The sequence below is a fragment of the Lentinus tigrinus genome, assembly GCF_003813185.1.
Source record: "Lentinus tigrinus ALCF2SS1-7 unplaced genomic scaffold L226scaffold_1, whole genome shotgun sequence".
Taxonomy (NCBI): Eukaryota; Fungi; Basidiomycota; class Agaricomycetes; order Polyporales; family Polyporaceae; genus Lentinus; species Lentinus tigrinus.
In genome coordinates, this window is record NW_027137910.1 from 2,162,615 (window position 1) to 2,182,283 (window position 19,669).

At 55.5% G+C, this 19,669-nt stretch overlaps 8 protein-coding genes across 8 annotated transcripts; 4 read left to right on the forward strand and 4 right to left on the reverse strand.

Annotated features, from left to right (window-relative positions):
* Positions 1-164: 164 nt before the first annotated feature.
* Positions 165-1,693, forward strand: L226DRAFT_564962 (uncharacterized protein; the record flags this gene model as incomplete). The annotated part of the gene is made up of 3 exons (XM_067683723.1): positions 165-613; positions 670-1,067; positions 1,125-1,693. The coding sequence occupies 3 exons, from the start codon at positions 165-167 to the stop codon at positions 1,691-1,693; spliced, it is 1,416 nt and encodes a 471-aa protein (XP_067542956.1).
* Positions 1,694-2,532: 839 nt separating this feature from the next.
* L226DRAFT_607515 (uncharacterized protein) lies at positions 2,533-3,632 on the reverse strand (the record flags this gene model as incomplete). The annotated part of the gene is made up of 6 exons (XM_067685816.1): positions 2,533-2,689; positions 2,746-3,009; positions 3,078-3,197; positions 3,250-3,344; positions 3,405-3,488; positions 3,551-3,632. 6 exons carry the CDS (start codon positions 3,630-3,632, stop codon positions 2,672-2,674), a joined length of 663 nt encoding a protein of 220 aa, XP_067542957.1. The 3' UTR covers positions 2,533-2,671.
* Positions 3,633-3,947: 315 nt separating this feature from the next.
* L226DRAFT_528552 (MFS polyamine transporter) lies at positions 3,948-6,461 on the forward strand (the record flags this gene model as incomplete). The annotated part of the gene is made up of 13 exons (XM_067679397.1): positions 3,948-4,222; positions 4,273-4,445; positions 4,498-4,581; positions 4,634-4,725; positions 4,780-4,990; positions 5,046-5,166; positions 5,224-5,336; positions 5,394-5,483; positions 5,537-5,638; positions 5,701-5,795; positions 5,859-5,949; positions 6,011-6,149; positions 6,214-6,461. The coding sequence occupies 13 exons, from the start codon at positions 3,951-3,953 to the stop codon at positions 6,278-6,280; spliced, it is 1,650 nt and encodes a 549-aa protein (XP_067542958.1). The 3' UTR covers positions 6,281-6,461.
* A 395-nt stretch (positions 6,462-6,856) lies between these two features.
* Positions 6,857-7,712, reverse strand: L226DRAFT_564965 (uncharacterized protein; the record flags this gene model as incomplete). Its single annotated transcript, XM_067683724.1, has 3 exons — positions 6,857-7,261; positions 7,311-7,614; positions 7,684-7,712. The coding sequence occupies 3 exons, from the start codon at positions 7,710-7,712 to the stop codon at positions 6,857-6,859; spliced, it is 738 nt and encodes a 245-aa protein (XP_067542959.1).
* A 728-nt stretch (positions 7,713-8,440) lies between these two features.
* L226DRAFT_564966 (uncharacterized protein) lies at positions 8,441-12,449 on the reverse strand (the record flags this gene model as incomplete). The annotated part of the gene is made up of 3 exons (XM_067683725.1): positions 8,441-11,519; positions 11,585-11,933; positions 12,191-12,449. 3 exons carry the CDS (start codon positions 12,447-12,449, stop codon positions 8,441-8,443), a joined length of 3,687 nt encoding a protein of 1,228 aa, XP_067542960.1.
* Positions 12,450-13,330: 881 nt separating this feature from the next.
* On the forward strand, positions 13,331-16,100 carry L226DRAFT_556229 (ABC1-domain-containing protein). Its single transcript, XM_067683114.1, has 6 exons — positions 13,331-14,043; positions 14,200-14,397; positions 14,448-14,954; positions 15,009-15,746; positions 15,796-15,872; positions 15,934-16,100. Exons 1-6 carry the CDS (start codon positions 13,483-13,485, stop codon positions 15,950-15,952), a joined length of 2,100 nt encoding a protein of 699 aa, XP_067542961.1. The 5' UTR covers positions 13,331-13,482; the 3' UTR covers positions 15,953-16,100.
* Positions 16,101-16,144: 44 nt separating this feature from the next.
* On the reverse strand, positions 16,145-17,876 carry L226DRAFT_541707 (FMN-linked oxidoreductase; the record flags this gene model as incomplete). Its single annotated transcript, XM_067682084.1, has 8 exons — positions 16,145-16,471; positions 16,529-16,884; positions 16,939-17,064; positions 17,117-17,321; positions 17,376-17,459; positions 17,513-17,578; positions 17,633-17,719; positions 17,787-17,876. 8 exons carry the CDS (start codon positions 17,874-17,876, stop codon positions 16,145-16,147), a joined length of 1,341 nt encoding a protein of 446 aa, XP_067542962.1.
* Positions 17,877-18,274: 398 nt separating this feature from the next.
* On the forward strand, positions 18,275-19,606 carry L226DRAFT_607521 (fructosamine kinase PKL/CAK/FruK; the record flags this gene model as incomplete). The annotated part of the gene is made up of 5 exons (XM_067685817.1): positions 18,275-18,825; positions 18,872-18,935; positions 18,989-19,071; positions 19,122-19,275; positions 19,326-19,606. The coding sequence occupies 5 exons, from the start codon at positions 18,275-18,277 to the stop codon at positions 19,443-19,445; spliced, it is 972 nt and encodes a 323-aa protein (XP_067542963.1). The 3' UTR covers positions 19,446-19,606.
* Between the last annotated feature and the right edge of the window lie 63 nt (positions 19,607-19,669).

The following is a 19,669-nucleotide window of genomic DNA, read 5'->3' on the forward strand; positions in this document are numbered from 1 at the left end:
CGCCTCATAACCCTGAGATGGGAAACCAACGTTGATTGATAATCACACCATTTGCTCATGTTTGTATCGTGGACGCCGCCGCTTGGTCTCTCTATTGTCCCAAGACCATAACATCGTCCGGTCACTGCACACCCCACTCACACCTCTTCCCGAATATCGTGACAATGTCGCTCCTCTCCCTCACTCAGCGGTTACTATCCGTTGAAGACGACTTCCTCTCCGCACTCTACGAAGGCACTGATGCCTACTCCGCCTTTCAATCACGTTGGGAGACTCTCCTACGAGACATTGACTCCCTGTCACCGACCACTATCGATCCTGATGTCCTGGGTCTTGCTCATACCATTTCCACGCGCCTTGCTATCATGGCCGATGCCTCGGCCGACCTGTTCCACAGTTATGACGGGATCACCAGCGAATTCAAGGTTGAGCTCGACTTGCTCATGGCGGAACTCAGTATCGCGGACGAACCAGCCCGTTCATCATCTCCGGAATTGGATGGTACTCTGGTCGGAATGGAAGCCCCAGTAACTCGTGGACCTCATCGCAAACGTCGTAGGAAGGATGTAGCTGAGGCTTCAGCGCAAGAACCACTTGCAACTAAACGTCGACGGTATGTGTTTTCCCTCCATCATAGCAATCATCCCTCGATAACTCATCCGCCGTTAGGGTATCGGCATCGCGATCATCGCGAACGAAGAAACATAAATCCCACATTCCTCTCATGCTCGTCTCAGTTCCTTCGCCTTCGGCGTCCTCCGAGTTGTCTTTGTCACCTCCATGTCTTGTCCCATCTACATCCTCCGCTCCGATTACTTCGAGGAAACGTCGCCTATCGGATGCAGATGTCATCGCACAGTCGCGGCCATACAAGCGACTTCACGTAGGCCCTCGTGTCCACGCAGTCTCAGACTCGTTTGTGCCACAGCGAGTTCTTGAGAACACTCGTACCGTTGCCCCCGTCCCTTCGACAGAGGGGGATAGTCCGTTATTGCTGCCAGCCGCTGCGATTGAAGATCTTCCATCGTTAGATGTTCTCTCTACTTCGGTAGAGTTACAGAAAGACCGTCAGTCGTCATCTTCAATGCTCATACGTGCAAAAGTACTGACCTCAGTCTGCGCAGTGACCAACATTGACCTGCACGAGGGTTTCGATCTCTATCGCGAGAGCTATCCCCACAACGGCACCCTCTCACTGTCCACACCAGACCATCTCGACTTATTCATCCAATCGCTGCTCGAGCCTGGCTCGTCGACCACCAGCACCCTTGACTCCGATCATGCGTCTGTACGCGATGATACTCCGTTGCTCTCCCCTCACCTATCCGCGTCTCCAACGACGCCTTCCCCCGCAAGCACCCCTTCATGCCTTTCTACACCTCTCTTCGATACCGGTCTCGACCACTACCCTGCCCCTTATCTCCACTCAGAGACGGGAACGGAAGATGAGGCCTGGTTCAACACGTTCTCTCTGGATGATGATCCGCTACCCATTCCCACACTCCTCCACGACGCGTCGCAATCATTGTGTCTCAATGCTGATGCTAAGAGTGCGTTGTACGGTGCAGGGGATCTACCAGAGACAAGCTGGTCCTTGCTGCTCGAGCCGGATTATCCGTCAATAGTCGTCCATGATGACTTCGAGGCACCTGCATTGTCGCTGTTGACCGGTCTTCCGGCGTTGGTTGCATGAGTTATGGTCTGTCCAGCATCTCCATATGTGTTTCAATACGTCACCCTATGATCCCACAATACCCTACCAATATCTTTATTTGTGTTACCCCATCCCGCTCTATATCGCTTTGCCTACGCTGTATTTTTTGCTGTTCTATGTTTTTACTCGCTGTCATACTCGCACATGTTATTAGCTGTCACATACGTATGCAAGCCTCAGAACACTTGGCTGTTTTCATATCCATAATCACTCTCTGGTTCAATGGTCGATGCGGTGGTTTGTACTCGAGACACGTTCTGACGCTCCCAGTGTTCTGTTATCTCACGAGGGCTAGTCACTTGGTCAGCTCACCAGGCTTGCACTTCACCCTACCGCTATATATGTATTGCCAAAGTTCCGAGTTTTTACAGTCGTCAGTATGCCGCTAGTGCTAACGAATTGTTCTTTGAATTATCGGATAGTTGCGGCGCCGCGTCGTTCCTCGAGGACCCGCGCTCCAAGAACTTTTACTTACGGTGCGAGGACGACCGGTCGCGGCGATGGGCTTATTGAATCTCGACCGGCTCATCCGCCAATCGCCGGTGATGGCGTTCGTTTGTCCTACATCGTGGAATGGTAGCATGGCACATGCATGGGTATCACGCTGGGTCTGAAACAACGGTGAGACGCATCGAGTACGTTGCAAGGCTCGGGAAATTTCATGACGCCTAGTCTCAGTCCGTTCATATCCACCAATGGCAGTCCCAGTCGAGACGCACAATGTACCCCAAAGGTGACATGATACGACACTCCGGAGTCCGTAGTCTTTCGCAAGCGCGTCGTGACGACGTCAAAAACAGTCATCTCCGCTTGCGCATACCGTAAGTAAAGTTCAGCAACGGATCTGCTTGATGTTCCTCATACGGGGCTGTCAATGTACACCAATCCTTGATTCCAAACTATACAACAGATTGCAACTGGTATGACTTCTGGTATGACTTCTGGCCGCGACATTGCTTACATGAACTTCGAGGCCTGAAGTAGACAATGAGTGGACAACAGCGCGAAACGACAACAAACGATTCACTTACCATGCCCATCAACTGGCCAAGACCGCCACTGTTTCCGCCGCCAACCGTTCCACCACTGAACTTGGACTGAACAAGAAGCTTCATGACGGTCATTGCTGCTCCGTTAACAGCATCCTGTTTGTTGCCAGAAGCAGCCCCTCCGGACTTGTCGAACAGCTTGGATGCCTCAGCCATCGCAAGGCTGATAAGTTGGCTCTGTGAGTTGCCGCCACCGCTGCCGCTGCTGCTACCATGGCTGCCACCAGAAGTGAACTGTTTCAGGACCTGCGTGGAAGATGGTCAACAAAACCCGTAGTGCTCAGAGTCTAGAGATGCTGTCGAAGATACGCAACTTGCATCGCAGCGGCACTTCCGAGCGATCCAGCACTCAGAGAACCTGCGGAGTCCTCTTCATACGCCTTACGGTGAGCGTGTTGGACACCCTCCTCGTCGATAGGTTGTTCATGCTCATCCTGCGAAACGTGATTATGAGGCGCCCAACACACGATGACACTGATAACGTACCTTGTTCTGCTTGAGAAAGCCGAGAGCACTGGAGAAGAGCGAATTATCACCGCTCCCTTCGCGGCTCGCAGTGTTTACGACTTCATCCTCGTCGACTGCTCACGTTAACCGGATAGTGTAAGCTCAGGAAGCCTCTTCAGTCTATATAAACGTACACTCAGGGCGCCCACTCCCGCTCCGACCACCTTCGGAATGGTGAGGAGCGTTGTACTCCTGTCCACCGGTCTTCGAGACGTCGGCTGTTGCGATGGACAGTTTCAACTGCGTGAACTGACACTGATGCATACGCCGCCATGCTCACAATGAGACTTCTCGTAGGCCTGGAGGCCCTGCTTCGCGAGATTCATGAAGCTATCCTGAGGTTTCCCATAGAATATGAACATCTGCGGAGCAATGCAGACGACAGGGAACGTACCATGGTCGTGGTCGATGAAGTCGGATGATGTCGATGGGGGAGATTGCCCCGCCACCCAAATAGCAGTGTCACCATCTATGGGCGCCTATCTGCCATCTCTTGTTCTTGGATCCTCAGATGCCCATATTTGGCAAGTGACATCGCTTCCCGGCCAGTATGCCGAGGCACGCCGAGGTGCTCCTTCTTACTGTTACTACCTTACACACTAACCCACAGTCGAGTTCCCCCGGCCCTACCTATATAATGGGACCCCGGACAAAATCGCAGTACGCCCCCACCACTCCTGATGGCTTCTCCTGACGCACTCAACGAGAAAACCACTCCTGAACAGGCTTCTGTCGACACCGCGGTACCTCTCCCGAGCCCCGTGGAGACAACAGGAACCGACGAGCTGGCCGATACCCGTTCAAACTCCTCGAGGACCGTGAACATGGAGAAGAACGATAGATCTGGCGAGAGCGGACCCGAGAAGGTTGCTTCGAAGGATGATGATGCCCAAGACGAGAATGTAATCGTCGTAGGATGGGACAGTCCCGACGACCCTGAGAACCCTCGAAAGTAAGTCCTCAACTGACTAGGTTGTAGCACCATCGCTGAGCGAAAATTAGCTGGACGTTGAAGCGGAAGTGGGCAGCCGCTCTGACGGTGTCAGCGTTTACTTTCATTTCGCCGGTAGCCTCGTCCATGATCGCCCCAGCTGCGGGTCAGATTGCGCGCGACTTCCGTATCACGAATGATTTCACGATCAACCTTACCATCTCTATATTTGTTCTGGCATACGGTGAGAAATTTACCGTGCGTGTTTGAGGCTCTCCACTCATCCTGTGTTACAGCATTCGGCCCTCTGGTTCTTGGCCCCCTTTGCGAGATATTCGGTCGTGTGCCCATTCTAAGAGGATGCAACCTGTTCTTCACCGGTATGTCTCTCTGGCACTGATTGTGTTGCCCGCCGGCTCACGTGCGCTGTAGCATGGAATTTGGGCTGCGGTTTTGCGCAAAACGAGAAGCAGCTCATTGCCTTCCGTTTCCTCTCCGGTCTCGGAGGCAGCGCACCACTGGCAGTGAGTAGACATGTGCTTGTGGTGAGAATTTCACACATGCTGACGGCATGGCAGGCAGGAGGCGCAGTCCTCGGTGACATGTTCGCGCCAGAAGAGCGCGGAAAGTCGTTAGCGCTGTACTCCCTCGCACCACTTCTTGGTCCTACCGTCGGGCCAATCGCTGGCGGGTGGATAGCGGAACGTTCGACATGGCGTTGGGTCTTCTGGTCGACCTCCATCGTTGCGGGCGCCGTCCAGGCTGTTGGCTTCTTCACATTACGAGAATGTGAGCGTTAATACCCGGCGCGTACCTTCGTTGCCAGCTGACGTATTCTGCGCAGCTTTTGCTCCAGTGCTGCTCGAACGTAAGGCGAAGAAGATCCGGGCAAAGCTAGATGAGGAGAGCGGCGGCAGCAACGTCAAGGAAGTCCGGACCATCTACCAAAAGACAGCTAAGCGGAAGTGAGCCCACCTTCATTTCTGTAATTCCTATTGCATGATCGCTAATTGTGAGCGCAGCTATGGCCACTTCTTCTTTGTCTCCATCTGCCGACCTTTCGTCCTCTGGGCGCAAGAGCCCATCGTTCAGCTCCTCGGGGTGTACCTCGCCTTCATTTACGGCATCATCTACCGTGAGTTGCGCTGGATCTTAGGTTCCAGTGTCCTCGCTGACGACGGAACGCCCGTAGTGGTCCTCACAACCATCCCGGAGATCTACACCAACGTCTATCATGAGACGCCCGGCTTCGTCGGGCTGCACTACATCTCTCTCGGTCTCGGTCAGTTCTGCACGAACATGGAAATCCTACCTTGCGTACTAACTATCTTACAGGGCTCTGGGTCTTCTCTCAGATCAACTCTCGCATGCTAGACGTCGTCTACAGGAAACTGATGGCGCGGAACGGTGGCGCTGGTGAACCAGAGTACCGACTTCGTAAGTAATCCTGTTGATTCTGGACAGTTGCAAGACAGTTGCTCACCGATGAACGACCCCAGCCACCACCTTCCCTGGGACCATCCTGTTCCCCATAGGACTTCTCATAGCAGGATGGGGTGCCCAAGAGCACACGCACTGGATCGTCCCCGACATCGTGAGCATAAACTTACTGTTGCATACCGAATTCTTCTGATACCTGTTCCGGCTGCGTTTCCAGGGTTTCTTCTTCGTCGGCGCCGGCATGGTACTCACCTTCCAGGGTATGCAGATATACGTCATCGACGCTTTCTCGATATACGCTGCCTCTGGTTAGTCCCCTCCCCGTCCACCACATGGTCATGCATTCGCTAACGCACCACTGTTCGCCAGCCCTGGCTGCCGTTTCCTTCCTCCGGTCGATTGCAGGCTTCGGCTTCCCTCTCTTCGCGCCCGCGATGTACAACGCGCTCGGGTACGGCGTCGGGAATACGATCTTGGCCGCAGTTGCGTTCGTGATCGGTGTACCTGCGTACGTTCGCGCACCGTGTCTCCTAATGAAATGCAAGCTGACCTCGCTCACGTTCGTCATCTAGCGTCCTAGGGTTCTATAAGTACGGGAAGAAGATCCGGAGCATGAGCAGGCACGCGGGGGGCAATTAGAGCCTCACCATGATATCTTATTGGCACTGTGGGGCAGAGCTTCCCGGACGCTGGCCGTAATATTGTACCACCTAGCAGCATATTGTAAGGGGAACATCCGTGAGTGCGCGGCCACGGTCACGATTGTTCCCCGTAATGGATCAGTAGCACTTATTTATATCAACACTCATTTTTTGCGGAGCGTTGGGAGACTGTCGGTTTCAGCGGGAATGAAGGGAGCGGGATGTTGGTCAGGACCTATGCCCTCTCCTATATGTATCCACTGTCAGAACAATAAGACTCGCTATCTTAGTTACGGGTGGCACCGACGCTGTTACACATCGACGCCACCCAACAAGTACAAGGTCAAACGCTGCAAACATATAGCTACGGCCTCACGTGACATCTCAACAAACGGTTCACAAAACTACCCATATATGACGAGTAGGAAAGAAATCATATGTGAATGCGCCACTGGAATTGCAGTAGAACAAAGTGCAAGATCCAACACTTGATCATGCATTATGCCAGTCCTGGTAACGTAGTACGTATACAGATATAATCGACGACGAAACACAACGTCCATGCGACCGACGCTTAGATCTCCCCGACTTTTGTCGCCTGGCTGTTCACCGTGGCGGGGTACGGGTTGCCAACAACGTTGGGGCCAGACTCGAGAGGGGCGGTCGAAGCAGGGACTTTTGAAGCTGAAGGCTTGCCCGATACAGACGATCCCGCGTTGGCGGTGGAGGGTGAGCTGCCTAGGACAGCGCCCTTCGCCTTCTCGAAATGCGGTTGAGCAGCGGCCGTGGCGGAGTCCACGTACGGCTTAGCAGCAGCCGCGGCAGAGTCCACGTACGGCTTAGCAGTAGCCTGCGCGGACGTGAGGTACTCCTTTCCGGTAGCGATAGCTGACTGGACGGTGGCAGTGACACCGCTGCCAGTGGTGTTGGCCTGGGTAGTGCTATTGGTTTGAGTAGTTCGAGTGCCAGGGATGTACGACTACCCCCGATGTCAGAGATGGACGTACGCAGCACGTAAAGGGACATACCTGAGCAGTAGTGATGGCGCTGCTTGCAAGGTTTTTTGCCTGCTCGACGTAACCATTCGCAGTCGCCTTCGCAGACTGGACATCTGCGGCACCTTCGGCTGCAGCTGTGTTGGTCTTGTAGCTGAGGTTCTCCTCTAGCCTATCGACGGCCGAGGCAGCCTGGGGTTCCTTGACCTCAGCGGTCTGAGCCGCGTCGGTGGCGACCTTGTGAAGCTGATTCGCATTCTGCTGGACCTGGCTGGAGAGGGTGTTGGTGGATGCCTCGGTCTCAGCGAGGGCAGCGGAGGTAGAGTAGCGAGCGTCGCTGCTGTAGAGTGTGAATAATTGAACGGTCAGATCCACCCATTGCTGAAGAATAGCATCCATGACATACTTTCCGGTCGGGAAAGTTGCAGAAGACATGGGGATGGTCGGTGCAAGTAGTTATGTGTGCGTCGAAGACGTGAAAGTGCGTGTGCGTGGGCGTGTAGTAGTGCGGACCATGGTGCACTCCCTAAGTTTTTATACTGTGATTGGTGTGCGTCGTTGGTGGTGCAGGAGAAACGACAATCGACGTCACTCGCCCCGCCGTCATCGTCCAAGCGCCTCAGCCACAAGCCACGGTACACAGTGACGTCATCCAGCACCCCGCGTCATGGCGCTGCTCCTGCCGATTGCTCACTGATTTGCTGCGTGCTACGGCAGCCTAACGCGATAGTCACAGGTCTTTCTCATCATACACATTGTCCGTGACCAGAACACAACACCATGACGAAGGGACTATTACGATAACCATAAAATCGCTAACAGGAGAACCTGGGGGTATGTGCACGAACCGAAGGTATGCCGGAGCGCAAGTGAAAGTATGATGAACAGACACCGAGTAGGGACACTGCGTAGCGAAACAGGGATATGACATGCAAGGGAACGAGTTGCAAAGAGAGGGAGGAGACGATTGCAGGGGAACTTGCAGAGGAGTGACATGCATGATCGACACAGAGAACAAGGAAAGGACCAGGCTGGACGAGGCGAGAGCTGCTGCAGGAGAAAGATGAAAGGGAAACAATGAAACCAGACAACGTCTATACAATACAGAGGAGGAAGTTGCAAAGGGACCAACAGTTGCAAGATGCCTCGAAGAGAGTATGTACTCAGACATGGCGCCTTTGACCATCCTCTTCGTCAAAGGACCCCGAGCGTAGGAAGCGCGCCAGGACCTCCTCGGACGAGCGCTTGAACACGTCCACTCCGCGCGCCGGGTCCCAGACACGTCCGCCCTTGCGAACAGGTCCCATGATGGGCGTGCCCTCAGGCGTCTCCACAGGCCCTGAGGTGGACGGCGAAGAGGTCGCCATCGTATCGTTGGATGACATCCGGTGAAGAACGGGAGACGACAGTTTCGTCAGCTTGGGGGAGCTGCGCGGAGAGGAACTGGCCGACGGACCGAGAGCAGATGAAGGCGACTCCGGGAACTGCGGAGATCCTGCCAACTTGCTCGTCGCGATCTGCGCCCCAGAGAGACGTCGCGGAGACATGACGGCCCTCGGCGACGACGGCCTTTTGGGCGAGGAAGCTTTTGTGGGAGAAAGAGGCTTCGGAGACGGGATCTTCGGGGGCGAAGATACCCGTCCGGGACTCTGCACGATCGGAGGCGAGTAGGTGCGTGGGGATCCGAGCGTTTGAGGCGACCTCAGTCCCGTGGGCGACGCCTTGCCAGGGAATGGCACGACAGAGGAATGCAGCGGCTGAGCTACGGTGGGCGTCCCGACAGCCATCTGGTCTGGATCTACCTTGAACGTGACAGGTGGAAGTAACCCAGCGCCGGTTGGCAATGCAGGCCACTGCCTTATACCCACCCCCGTACCACGACTGGGCTTCGGGTCCTTCCCCTTCCGTGCCGCTTCCACCTCTTCCGCCCATATGTTCACTTGCACGCCCATGCTCCGCGTCTCGATAGGAGTGGTCTGCACACCGCGAGCTCGGTACTTCTTCCCCTTGCCACCACCACCACCGTTGGTCAATGAGCCAGCACGCGAGCGATGCTGGGTGCGCTCCCGACCGCCGTCGCTCTCGTAGCGTGCAGGTTGTCCGCGGTTGTCCTCATCGTCATCGCCCTCGTCTTCATCATCGCCATCCATGCTGCTGGCATCCTGCTTCTCCTGGTACACCCGCTCGCGCTCCTGATCCCATCGCCGCCAACCCGCATCGTACTCGATTGTAGGGGGCTGGAAGACGGAGTAATGGGGGCGCACGAGCTTCGAAGCGTATCGCTGGATGCTCGGCACCGTGTCCCACGCATTGGTGAAGGTGAAGTTGTATGGTAGACCTACGGAAGACGGGGGCGTCTGCACTTGCTGTGCCACAGCGGAATCAGGTTCCTGGGTCACCTGAGGGGGAGGAGCCGGTTCGTCGACGAAGTTCGCAACTGGAGGCGGGGACTCCGAGACAGGGAAGACTCGACGAGGTGCGTGTCTCGGTTTCTCCTCCCAAGGGAAGATAGCGCGAACTTTACTTCGATCGGGAGTCGGTGGAACAGGAGGTGACCCTGGCGAACTCTCAACAGGCTTTCCAATCACGTTCTCGTACTGGCCTTCACGAAGGAGTTGTTCGGGAATTCGTGAGGAAGGGGGTGGATGAAAGAAAGTTTCCGTTGAACCCGGCGAATGACCGGGAAACGTTTGGAACGCAGCATCGTGTTCGCGGCTCGGCGCCTGATCCCATATATTGGGAAAGTATGTATCAGAGGGAAAAGTTGTCGGAGGAGGCGGCGTTTTGGGTGGAGGTTCGACGGCAGGATTCCACTCAAGCTTAGGAGGGGTGCTTGGACGCTGCGGGGCCGAAGGGTGCTGAGCCTGCTGGGGTTGCTGGTCCTGGGCATGAGGAGAGTGTGAATGCTGAGCAGCACGCTGAGGCTGGGGTGCCTGTTGCGGCCACAGCTGATCATATTGCGCATGGTGCTGTTGGTGGACGTCCTGAGACTGAGGAGCATGTTGAGCCTGGAAGGTCTGTGTCTGTTGGGACTGGTGGGCGTGATGGTGGTGGTGGTGAGGAGGGAAGTACGGCTGCTCCGAGCCGTGGGGAGGCCCAGGAGGTGGAGAGTGACGTGCCTGAGTAGGCGAGTGATGACCCCGAGGTGAGTGAACGCCTCGGGGAGAGAGATGACCGCGGGGCGTGTGAGCGGCGCTACCACGAGGCGACTGGTGACCATGACGGACGTGGTTAGCATTGACAGAAGGGTGAACAGCACGATACGGGTCTCGGAGATTGTGATGGCGGTCTCGCTCTCCCGGCGACCATGTCGTCTGACCACCGCTGTGTTGAGCGTCCTGAGCCTTCCGCGGAGGTTGCCATTGCGCGATCGCAGATCCTTGGTCATCGGACTGTTCGCTCTCCTGATAATACGCGCGGTCTTGAGTGACGAAGCGGTGAAGCGCCCAGTGCATCCCGGCGGGTGGCACAGGAACATCTTCCGAGGAGAAGTAAGATCCGGCATCTTGCTGCTGCGCCGTGTCTTGCTGCTCCGTATACAGCTGCCCCTGTTGATAAGGAGTGGAAGGCGCCGATGGAGGAAGATCCAGGGCCCTGTGATACGGAGCAGGGGGGAGCTCGTGAGGGAGAGGCGTCGGCAGAGTCTCCATCCTCGGTACGTCTCCGCCAGTCATCACTGTGAATGGCTGCTTGGGAGTGAGGTTCTGATCGCCACCTTGGTCCTGCGAATCCGCGCTCTGTCCCGCATCCTCCTTAAGTGGAGGTTCCCGACGAGGACGCATCAGGTCCACACGTCCTTCCAAAGGCATAGAACGATACTCCCCGATCCTAGGTGCTTCCTGGGCAGCAGCGCTGTAGCTGCTCATGCCTTCTACGGCGATTTTGCGCAAGTCGTCGAGGCCAAGCGCTGCCCCTGGCACAGTGGCAGATGGCGGAGCTGCCATTTCCGCGCCAACTCCGAACGCAGAACCGGTGTCCCAGACCGAATCATATCTCGTGAACTCGAAGTTGCCGTGCTGGGGATGGTCCTGGGAACGGTAGTGCCTATCGTAAACCTCGTACCAGCGGTCGACGAGCGAGTCATAATCGTAAGATGGTGCCTGGGCATTCAGGCTTTTGTCTGAAAGCTGAGAGTACTTAACGCCGGGGGGACGATAGGTGACCGAAGCCCACGGCTTGTTGGGACCAATGAAGTGAATGGCAGAGATCTGAGACCCATAGCGTTCGTATGCGGGGGCATATCTATGTGCGTCAAGAGTCAGACCACCATGTCAGATGACTAGTACTGGCGAACCAGGGGAACTCACGTGTAGACGGCAGTCGGTGTGGTATTATACGTAAAGCTGAGTCGATGCCAATCGTTACCCCTCCATTCATTGAGGATGCCCTGATCGCCTCCGTCCCAGGATCCTTTCGACTTGAGAAGTTCCCTGAGTTCATTGAACTTCTCCTCACCAGGCGTGAACACCAGGACTCCAGAATTGAAGATGTCGGGCCAACCAACGTCGGGAACAGCAGCGAACTCGTGAGGAAGCGTGAAGAGATGGGACATAGGCCGTACAGGAAGAACATCCGCGTCCAGGAAGATTAACTTGGCGTATTGGGTTAACCGGAAGATATGCAGTTTCGTCAAGACAAGATTAAGATCCGGGCGACCTAGCGAGAACGCATGTTTAGTACAAGATCAAAGAAGCATGCCGAGTCGATACGAGTGCAAAAGAGGGAATATGTGAGAGCATATAGCCACTCATTTGAAGGCTGAGCGTGAAGAACGCGTCTTATGTGGTACACAGCGCATCTCAAGGCCACCATACGGATATATGAAGCGGGGGGACGCGGAACGCGTCTGCCACTCACAGATTGTGGCTCCTGCGGCCGCTAATCTGCGCATATATTGAGGTCTGAGCACTCACCAAGTAGCTGTAGACCCTTGTCATCGTCTTGTTCGATTATCTCAACGCCAATGACAACGTCAAAGGTCCTACGAAGCAGTTTAATGGATGACACGTCCACAGACTCGGGAGTGACGAGGCATAGTGTCTGGAAGGGGACTTCAGGAGGCGTCGGGGGAGACGGGTGTAGATCCTTGAGCGAAGCCGCGACCGCGAGCGCGCCAGGAAGATAATAGTCGGAAGTTACGAGGGTAACGAAAGCATAAGGAGCGTTGGCCATGAGCGCAAGGCTCGGGCGAGACGGGGGGCGTCGTGGACGCTGGTTGAGGAGGAAGACTGAAGGGCCGAGCGCCCATTCTCGTCCCGCCTAGCCGACTATCTAAACTTACGTAACAACGTTTACCATCAAACTTCTCCGACTCCAGGCTATTAATCCCACCTCTTCGCGGGCGATTCCCTGTGTGCATCATTGACAGCGCATCCCTTCGTATCCCCAGCTCCCGCACTCTATTAATCTTTGTTCTGTCTGACATGCTCGTCGTGTTTGTCTTGCTACTGGCCAAAGTCTAGCAAATTATCTTGCCGATTCGATGGCATACTAAAATACGAAGCTGTACTCTGCTAGATGTCCTGCAGAATTTTGAAACATCTGTATTGAATTCGATCGACTCTCCCAGGTGCTCCCAGCCCAATCGCGCAATTCACAGCAGAGATGATCGATGGGTATGGTGATAAGGACAGTTACGCACGCCCTCGGGCTCGTTATGAAGACGCGGGCTTGAACAAATCTGTCGTTGGCGGTCTCATTCTCTGGAAGCTTGTCACGGAGCTCCATTCGCGCAAACCTTACCCGACCCGTTCTATTATCAAAAGCGGCGAACTATCCCCTATAGAAGACGAAAGGAAGCCAGTCTAGGTGCTTGGCCTTCCAAAGGGTCGGTACTTCGACGGTATGTAGTGTTGACAGTAATGATGGCTCGGGGGTATTGACTGCAACTTGAATTGATGATTAGTAGTGCATCGTGCTGCGCGAAGGTGAACGTGCTGTGGGGGTTTTGGAAAACCTATGCTTCCTATCTATCATGGTCTTTGAGATCGATGGTTGATCACAGAGCTACTGAGTACCGCCAGCAGACATGCGTCCGGCAGCAAGCCGAGGGTGTCGAGTACACACGCTGTGCGCGCGAGGAAGCGGGCGTTTCCTCCACGTGGGTGTGTTGGTATGACGCAGCCGCCGCGCGCGTCTCGGAACGGGAGCTCGAGCTCGTCTGCGCCGCCGTCTCGTCGTCCTCCCCGTCGTCCATGATGTCCTCATGTCCACTGTAGCTCTCCGCTCCGCCTTTCTCTCCTTCGGGCAGAGGCCGTCTCTTTTCCTTCGTGGTACTTCCACTTTCCGCCATTCTTCCAGCTGGACGAGACCGCCCCGCGTTTCTTCCCAGTTTTTCACGCGTACAGCCGCACCAAGTCCGTTCTTCTCCAGGAAGCTGCTCTGGGCGATCCCTGTGGCAGGAGGCCTCGCTCTCTACGCCATTCCGACTCGTCGTGAACAACCCAATGTCTTCGCCTCTCCGGATCTCATCCCGTGCTCTGCGTCCCGGGAACCCCTCGAGGCCGTCATAATGTCGCCCTCCGAGTCTGACCGGACGCTGTCAGCGCGTATCCTTATGTTCATACGCGAAAGGATATTGGAACCCATTCTCACCGCACAGCGGTTCGTCTATTTGTGCTGTATATTCATCCCGGTGCTTCTGGCGACGCCGATGCTCCTTGTCGGACAACCGGAGGGACGCCTCGGAGGGGACAGATGGGGTGCGGTTTGGTGGTATGGCTTCCTCACAAGTCAGATGCAAAACGCGGGGCCAACGTTCATAAAGGTAAGTGGCTCCCTTAGTCGTGCGCATCTCCTGTTATGCGGAAGCTATGATGCAACTTGGATAGTAATGTCTGGGGCGCAGTTCATGTGGGCAGAGATACAGCGACTTGTCGTGTATATACTCTCCTTCGCAAGTCTGACCTGATTGCATTGACAGTTGGCTCAATGGGCAGCCTCCAGAGCCGACCTCTTTCCCGCACTCCTTTGTGAACGCATGGGAGCCCTGCACTCTAGGGGAAAGGCGCACTCCCTCCGACATACCAAGAGTGTCATTGAAGACGTGTTCCAGCGACCATTTGAAGATGTGTTTGAGGAGTTTGACGAGACTCCCATCGGTACCGGTGCCATCGCTCAGGTGAGTTCTCTGTCGTGGCGTCACTGTCTCCACTAACGCTTCGGGTTCAGGTGTATCGTGCAACGCTGAAGCAAGACTTGATCCCCCCGTCTCATCTTACGCCAAGACGCAGCAAGCGAAAGGCTGTTTTACCTCCATCTCTGACGAGAGAGGCACCTCCATCAGTTCCTACGGCTTCTGTCGCCATCAAGGTCTTGCATCCCCGTGTCGCCAAGATGATAGACCGTGACCTGAGCATCATGTCCTTCTTTGCGAATGTCATTACGCTCTTCCCGGGCATGCAGTGGCTCTCGCTCCCAGAAGAAGTGGCCGTGTTCGGAGGCATGATGCACGAGCAGCTTGACTTGCGCATAGAGGCAGAAAACCTGGCCATCTTCGAGAAGAACTTCGAGGGCCGCAGACTGCCTGTGACGTTCCCTCGACCACTAAGGCTCTGGAGCACCCAAGACCTGTTGGTAGAAGAGTTTCAGAATGCTCTTCCTCTGGAGCTGTTCCTCAAGAACGGCGGAGGTCCGTACAATGACACCCTTGCCGAAGTGGGATTGGACGCCTTCCTGGTGAGTCTTGAGTCGGACATGCACCGCCGCTTGATGCTCACGGGTCCGTCACAGAACATGCTCCTTCTGGATAACTTCGTGCATTCAGATCTTCATCCTGGTAATATCATGATCAAGTTCACGAGGCAGAATGGGCGACTTCTGAAGGGCGATCAGTCCTCGTGGGGCACACTCTTCAAGCCGAACGAGAAGCAATTGGGATCCATGGACACTTCACCATCTCCTGACAAAGCCGTCGACGACCTGCGTTCGCTCGCACGCGATCCCGAGGAATGGCGCGCGAAGTTGCACGAGCTTTCTGCTCAGGGTTTCCACCCCGAGATCGTTTTCGTCGACGCCGGGCTCGTGACGACGCTCAACACCGTCAACCGGCGGAACTTCCTGGACCTCTTCCGTGCAGTCGCGGACTTTGACGGGTACCGCACAGGTATCCTTATGGTCGAGCGCTGCCGCACGCCCGAGCTCGCTATCGACGTCGAGACGTTCGCGCTCCGCATGCAGCACATCGTGCTGAACGTGAAGCGAAAGACGTTCTCGCTCGGCCAGATCAAGATCTCGGACATTCTTAGGGACGTGCTTAAGGCCGTCCGGAGACACCACGTCAAGATGGAGGGCGACTTCGTCAACACTGTCATCTCGATCTTGCTGCTCGAAGGTATTGGCAGGCAGCTAGACCCCGGCTTGGATCTGTTTAAGAGCGCGTTGCCCATCCTGAGGCAGCTCGGACGGCAGATGTCGACGCAGGAGAACATGAAGCAGCTGCCATCTGGGGAGGTCGTGCCTTTCCTCAAGGTACGTCTTTCGCAGTCGTAAGAGATGCTGTACCCTGACGTTGCTACAGGTTTGGGTCTGGATGGAGGCACGAGAGCTTGCAACGGCCGCGTTCGTGAACGCCGATGAACTTGTAAAATATGACTGGTATGGTCCTCTTCGCCAAGTCGCGTATGTTACCGCGCTAATTGTCTACCTAATCTACCAGGCTCACACCGGCGATTTAGAGGTGCATACAGCGACATAGACCTGCAGCGGATCACGGACATCAACCTTAATACCATTTGTAGAAGTAGACTCCTTACAGCAAGCATAATGCCTTTCACTCGCGAACACCGCACATTGTATGACCAGCATCTAGGAGTGAAACATATTGTACATCTGCTTTTTCTACTTGTTCACGTTCTACTGACGTTGTGTTAGTGCTTCGCCGGTGTTTGATCTAGGTTCTCCTTGCCCGTCCCCTGCTCGCCACCCCTGTGGTCGCTGCTTGCTCCGGGATGGGCAGGCGTGAGCATCTGGACCCAACCACGCTCGTACTGGTTGGCAGGCTTGACCGCAACCCCGAGCTTGTGCGCGGCCAAGATCGCCCAGTGTGGGGTGCGGATGAGCTCCCGGGCGAGGAACACGACGTCTGCCTTCCCGCCGCTCAGGTACGACTCGGCTTGTTCCGGGTCGGTGACCATCCCGACCGTGCCAATGGGCAAGTCAGGGTGGGCCTTCTTCAACGCCTCCGCATACGGGACCTGTAACGATCGTCAGCACCGTGGATATCTCTCGGCATCGCTAGCGGAAGAACCCACCTGGTACCCCGGTCCGACAGCGATCTTCTGCTTGACCCAGTTTCCGCCTGTGCTGCAGTCAATCAGGTCCACGCCGAGCTTCTGGAGCTCGCCGACGAAGATCTTGCTCTGCTCGATGCCCCACTGTTTCCACTCCCCATTCGCGCCCTTCTCCGGACCCTCGGCCCACTCGGTAGCGCTAATGCGGTAGAAGAACGGCTTGTCCCAGGCAGCGCGGATCTTTTGCGCAACCCGCAAGGGCCAGCGCATGCGGTTCTCGAGAGAGCCGCCGTACTGGTCCGTGCGCACGTTGGAGAGCGGGGAGAGAAACTCGTGCTGGAGGTATCCATGCGCACCGTGCACCTCGATGAAGTCGTCTGTGGAGGTTACTCAGCGATTGGCGCGGTACAAGGGCAGGAGTAGACACGTACAACCGATTTGCTTACAGCGTTCCACAGCCTCTACAAACGCGTTCTCTACGCGTAAGATCTCCTCCTCGGACATCGGCTGCGGCTTCGGATACTGGTCAGAGAAGGGGATGTCGCTCGGGGCAGCCACTGCGAGATGGTCAGTCTATTGCACAACAACCAGCGCGACTATGATGCTCACCTCTGTCAGGCCATCCACTTTCTTTCTCGCTCGCTACATAGGTTGGCGCGCGGAAGGTCTTGGCTATGTCCGAGTGCACCCATGGCGCGTACGTGGAGGCCTTCCGGCCCGCGTGCGCGAGCTGCACACCGATGAGAGTGCCCTGCGAATGCGCAAAGTTCACGATGCGCTTGAGGGGCTCCATCTGACTGTCAGTCCAGAGTCCCTACAAGACTATTGTTAGGCGGCTGCAGAGAGTACAAGTCACTTCGCCGCTTACCGCGTCCTCCGGAGAGATACGGCCTTCCGGGACGACGGCGGTAGCCTCCATGCAGATCGCACCGACGCCGCGAGTGGCAAAACCCTGTAGGAGATGTTCGAGCGCCCCTCAGATCCACGAGGGACAAGAGGACGTACGCCAATGTGCACGAAGTGCCAATCCGTGGCGTGTCCATTGTCTGAACTGTATTGGCACATCGGTGACTACATGGACTTGCGTGAGGTGACCGCCTCTGTAACGCAGCGAGGCGTACGCACCACAAAGATTCTGTTCTTAAACGTCAAACCGCGGATGGTGATCGGCTTGAACAGCACTGGAAGATTGGCATTCTGAGGATACACTGACTGTGCGTGTACGAAAGGTTACGACCTCTGGGACTTGCTAGCTGTAAGCAGCGGTTGTGAAACCCACCTCTGAATAAGCAGTTCCAATGGCGGGCTCATTGAGCGAAATGTACTGGTCTATGCCCGGTACAGGCTTGTTGATATACAGCTTCGACATTGTGCGAACAAGGGCGTATCGTGCGATGGGTGTTTGGAGGGCACCTGGAGGAAGGCGAGAGACCAAGGACGGGGCCCTGGATCTGATCAGCTGCATTGATAGTGGCTGTCTTTATAGGCCGCCACATCCAGGACGGGGTCCCGGGACTTTCTGGCTGGACACGCTGTATAGCTCGATTGGCAAAACGGAGAGAGACGGCGTTGCCTTACCAAGGCGATGACGACATCGGTTCCCAACCGCAACATCCTCATCCTCCAAGCGAATCCTTCCTCTGGTGCTGTATTGTTCCACCACCTCTCTTTGATTACCGACTCGGAGACGCAATAGACACAGCTGTTGAGTTCCATCCACACAGCTTCAGCCTGAGCCCGACTAACCTCATGTGTGAATAAGTGACTATGCCCCACGCGCACCGCGTCTTCATTCGCATATTGGAACGCCAGCAGCCCGGGGTCACCCTAACCCAGGAGGGCTCAGCTCTTCGATCCTCTGACGGAAAGCGTTACTTTGCAAAGATCGGCAGTGCGGGTGACAAGGACCAGTTCATCGGAGAGGCAGAGTCTCTCAAAGCAATGTACCTCGCTGCTCCTGGACTCGTGCCCAAGTTGCTTGACTGCGGCATCATTGACGAAGAAACCAAGGAGCGGAATTCCGACCTCGGACGACCATTCTTCTTATCAGAGTACAAAGACATTGGTTCCCTCTCCAGTACTGCTGCCAAAGTCCTCGGGAAACGGATCGCTACGGAACTCCATGCGTACAAAAGCACCAATGGCTTCGGATTCCACGTACCTACGTATTGTGGTGCCACGCGGCAAGACAACGGGTGGTTTGAGACTTGGCCCGACTGCTTCGATGCCCTCATCGGCGGTCTCGTCGACAAATTGAAGGCACGTGGTGGTTACGAGGGTCTCTGTGAGCAGGCTGCGCAGGTTCGGAAACGGCGAGTGTGGCGTTCAATGTCAATGCCAAGAGCTTCTCACCTATTCCCATAGAGTAATTCCCGAGCTTCTCGGACCTCTTGTGATCCAGCCCGTACTTCTCCATGGTGATCTTTGGGTAAGCCATGGGACAGGGCCGCATCCCGAGCATACGTGACTGACGAGTTCCAGAGCGGAAACACCGGTATAGACAGGTCGACGCAAGAACCAGTCATCTTTGACCCTTCGTCGTACTTCGGTCACAACGAGGCGGAGTGAGTTGCTCATAGAGGTCTGTGGTGCAGATCCTGATACCCACATTCAGCCTTGCTATCGGTCGTATGTTCGGTGGTATCCCGGAGTCGTTCTACACCACATACCACCAGCACCTTCCCAAGTCCGAGCCTCAAGACCAGTATGGGCTCCGGCAAGATCTATATCAGTTATACCATTACCTGAACCATACCGTTTTGTTTGGCGTAAGTACGGTCTCGTAGCTCCAGTGCAATGAGCTTATCCCACGCCGCAGGGAGCCTACGCTGGTAGTGCACGATCGAAGATGGACAGGCTCCTCAAGAAGTCCGCGGTACTCAATGAGTCACTTGTTGGCTCGGCTGTGGACACTGCAATACCAGGATACCAACGATGATTTTTGTCGGTTAAGGAGGCAGGCATTGCGGTCGGACTCTGTATGATTGAGAAGAGAGAAAACGCTGTAAGAAATTTGACTTTGCGATGTACTCGTACACCGGAGAGAATGTAGCGCTATCACGAGACCCTAGATATCTGATCTGAAACCCAACACTTTTCGTCTCGGGCGTTCTAGCAAGCGGCCTGTGGACCAGAATGTGTGAGCGGTTTGGTGTCGGGATC

Coding starts and splice junctions, on each gene's coding strand:
- L226DRAFT_556229 (XM_067683114.1), top strand. CDS start 13,483: ATGTCCACTGTAGCTCTCCGCTCCGCCTTTCTCTCCTTCGGGCAGAGG. Junction 14,044..14,199: donor CGGGGCCAACGTTCATAAAG/GTAAGTGGCTCC, acceptor TTGCATTGACAG/TTGGCTCAATGGGCAGCCTC. Junction 15,747..15,795: donor AGGTCGTGCCTTTCCTCAAG/GTACGTCTTTCG, acceptor ACGTTGCTACAG/GTTTGGGTCTGGATGGAGGC.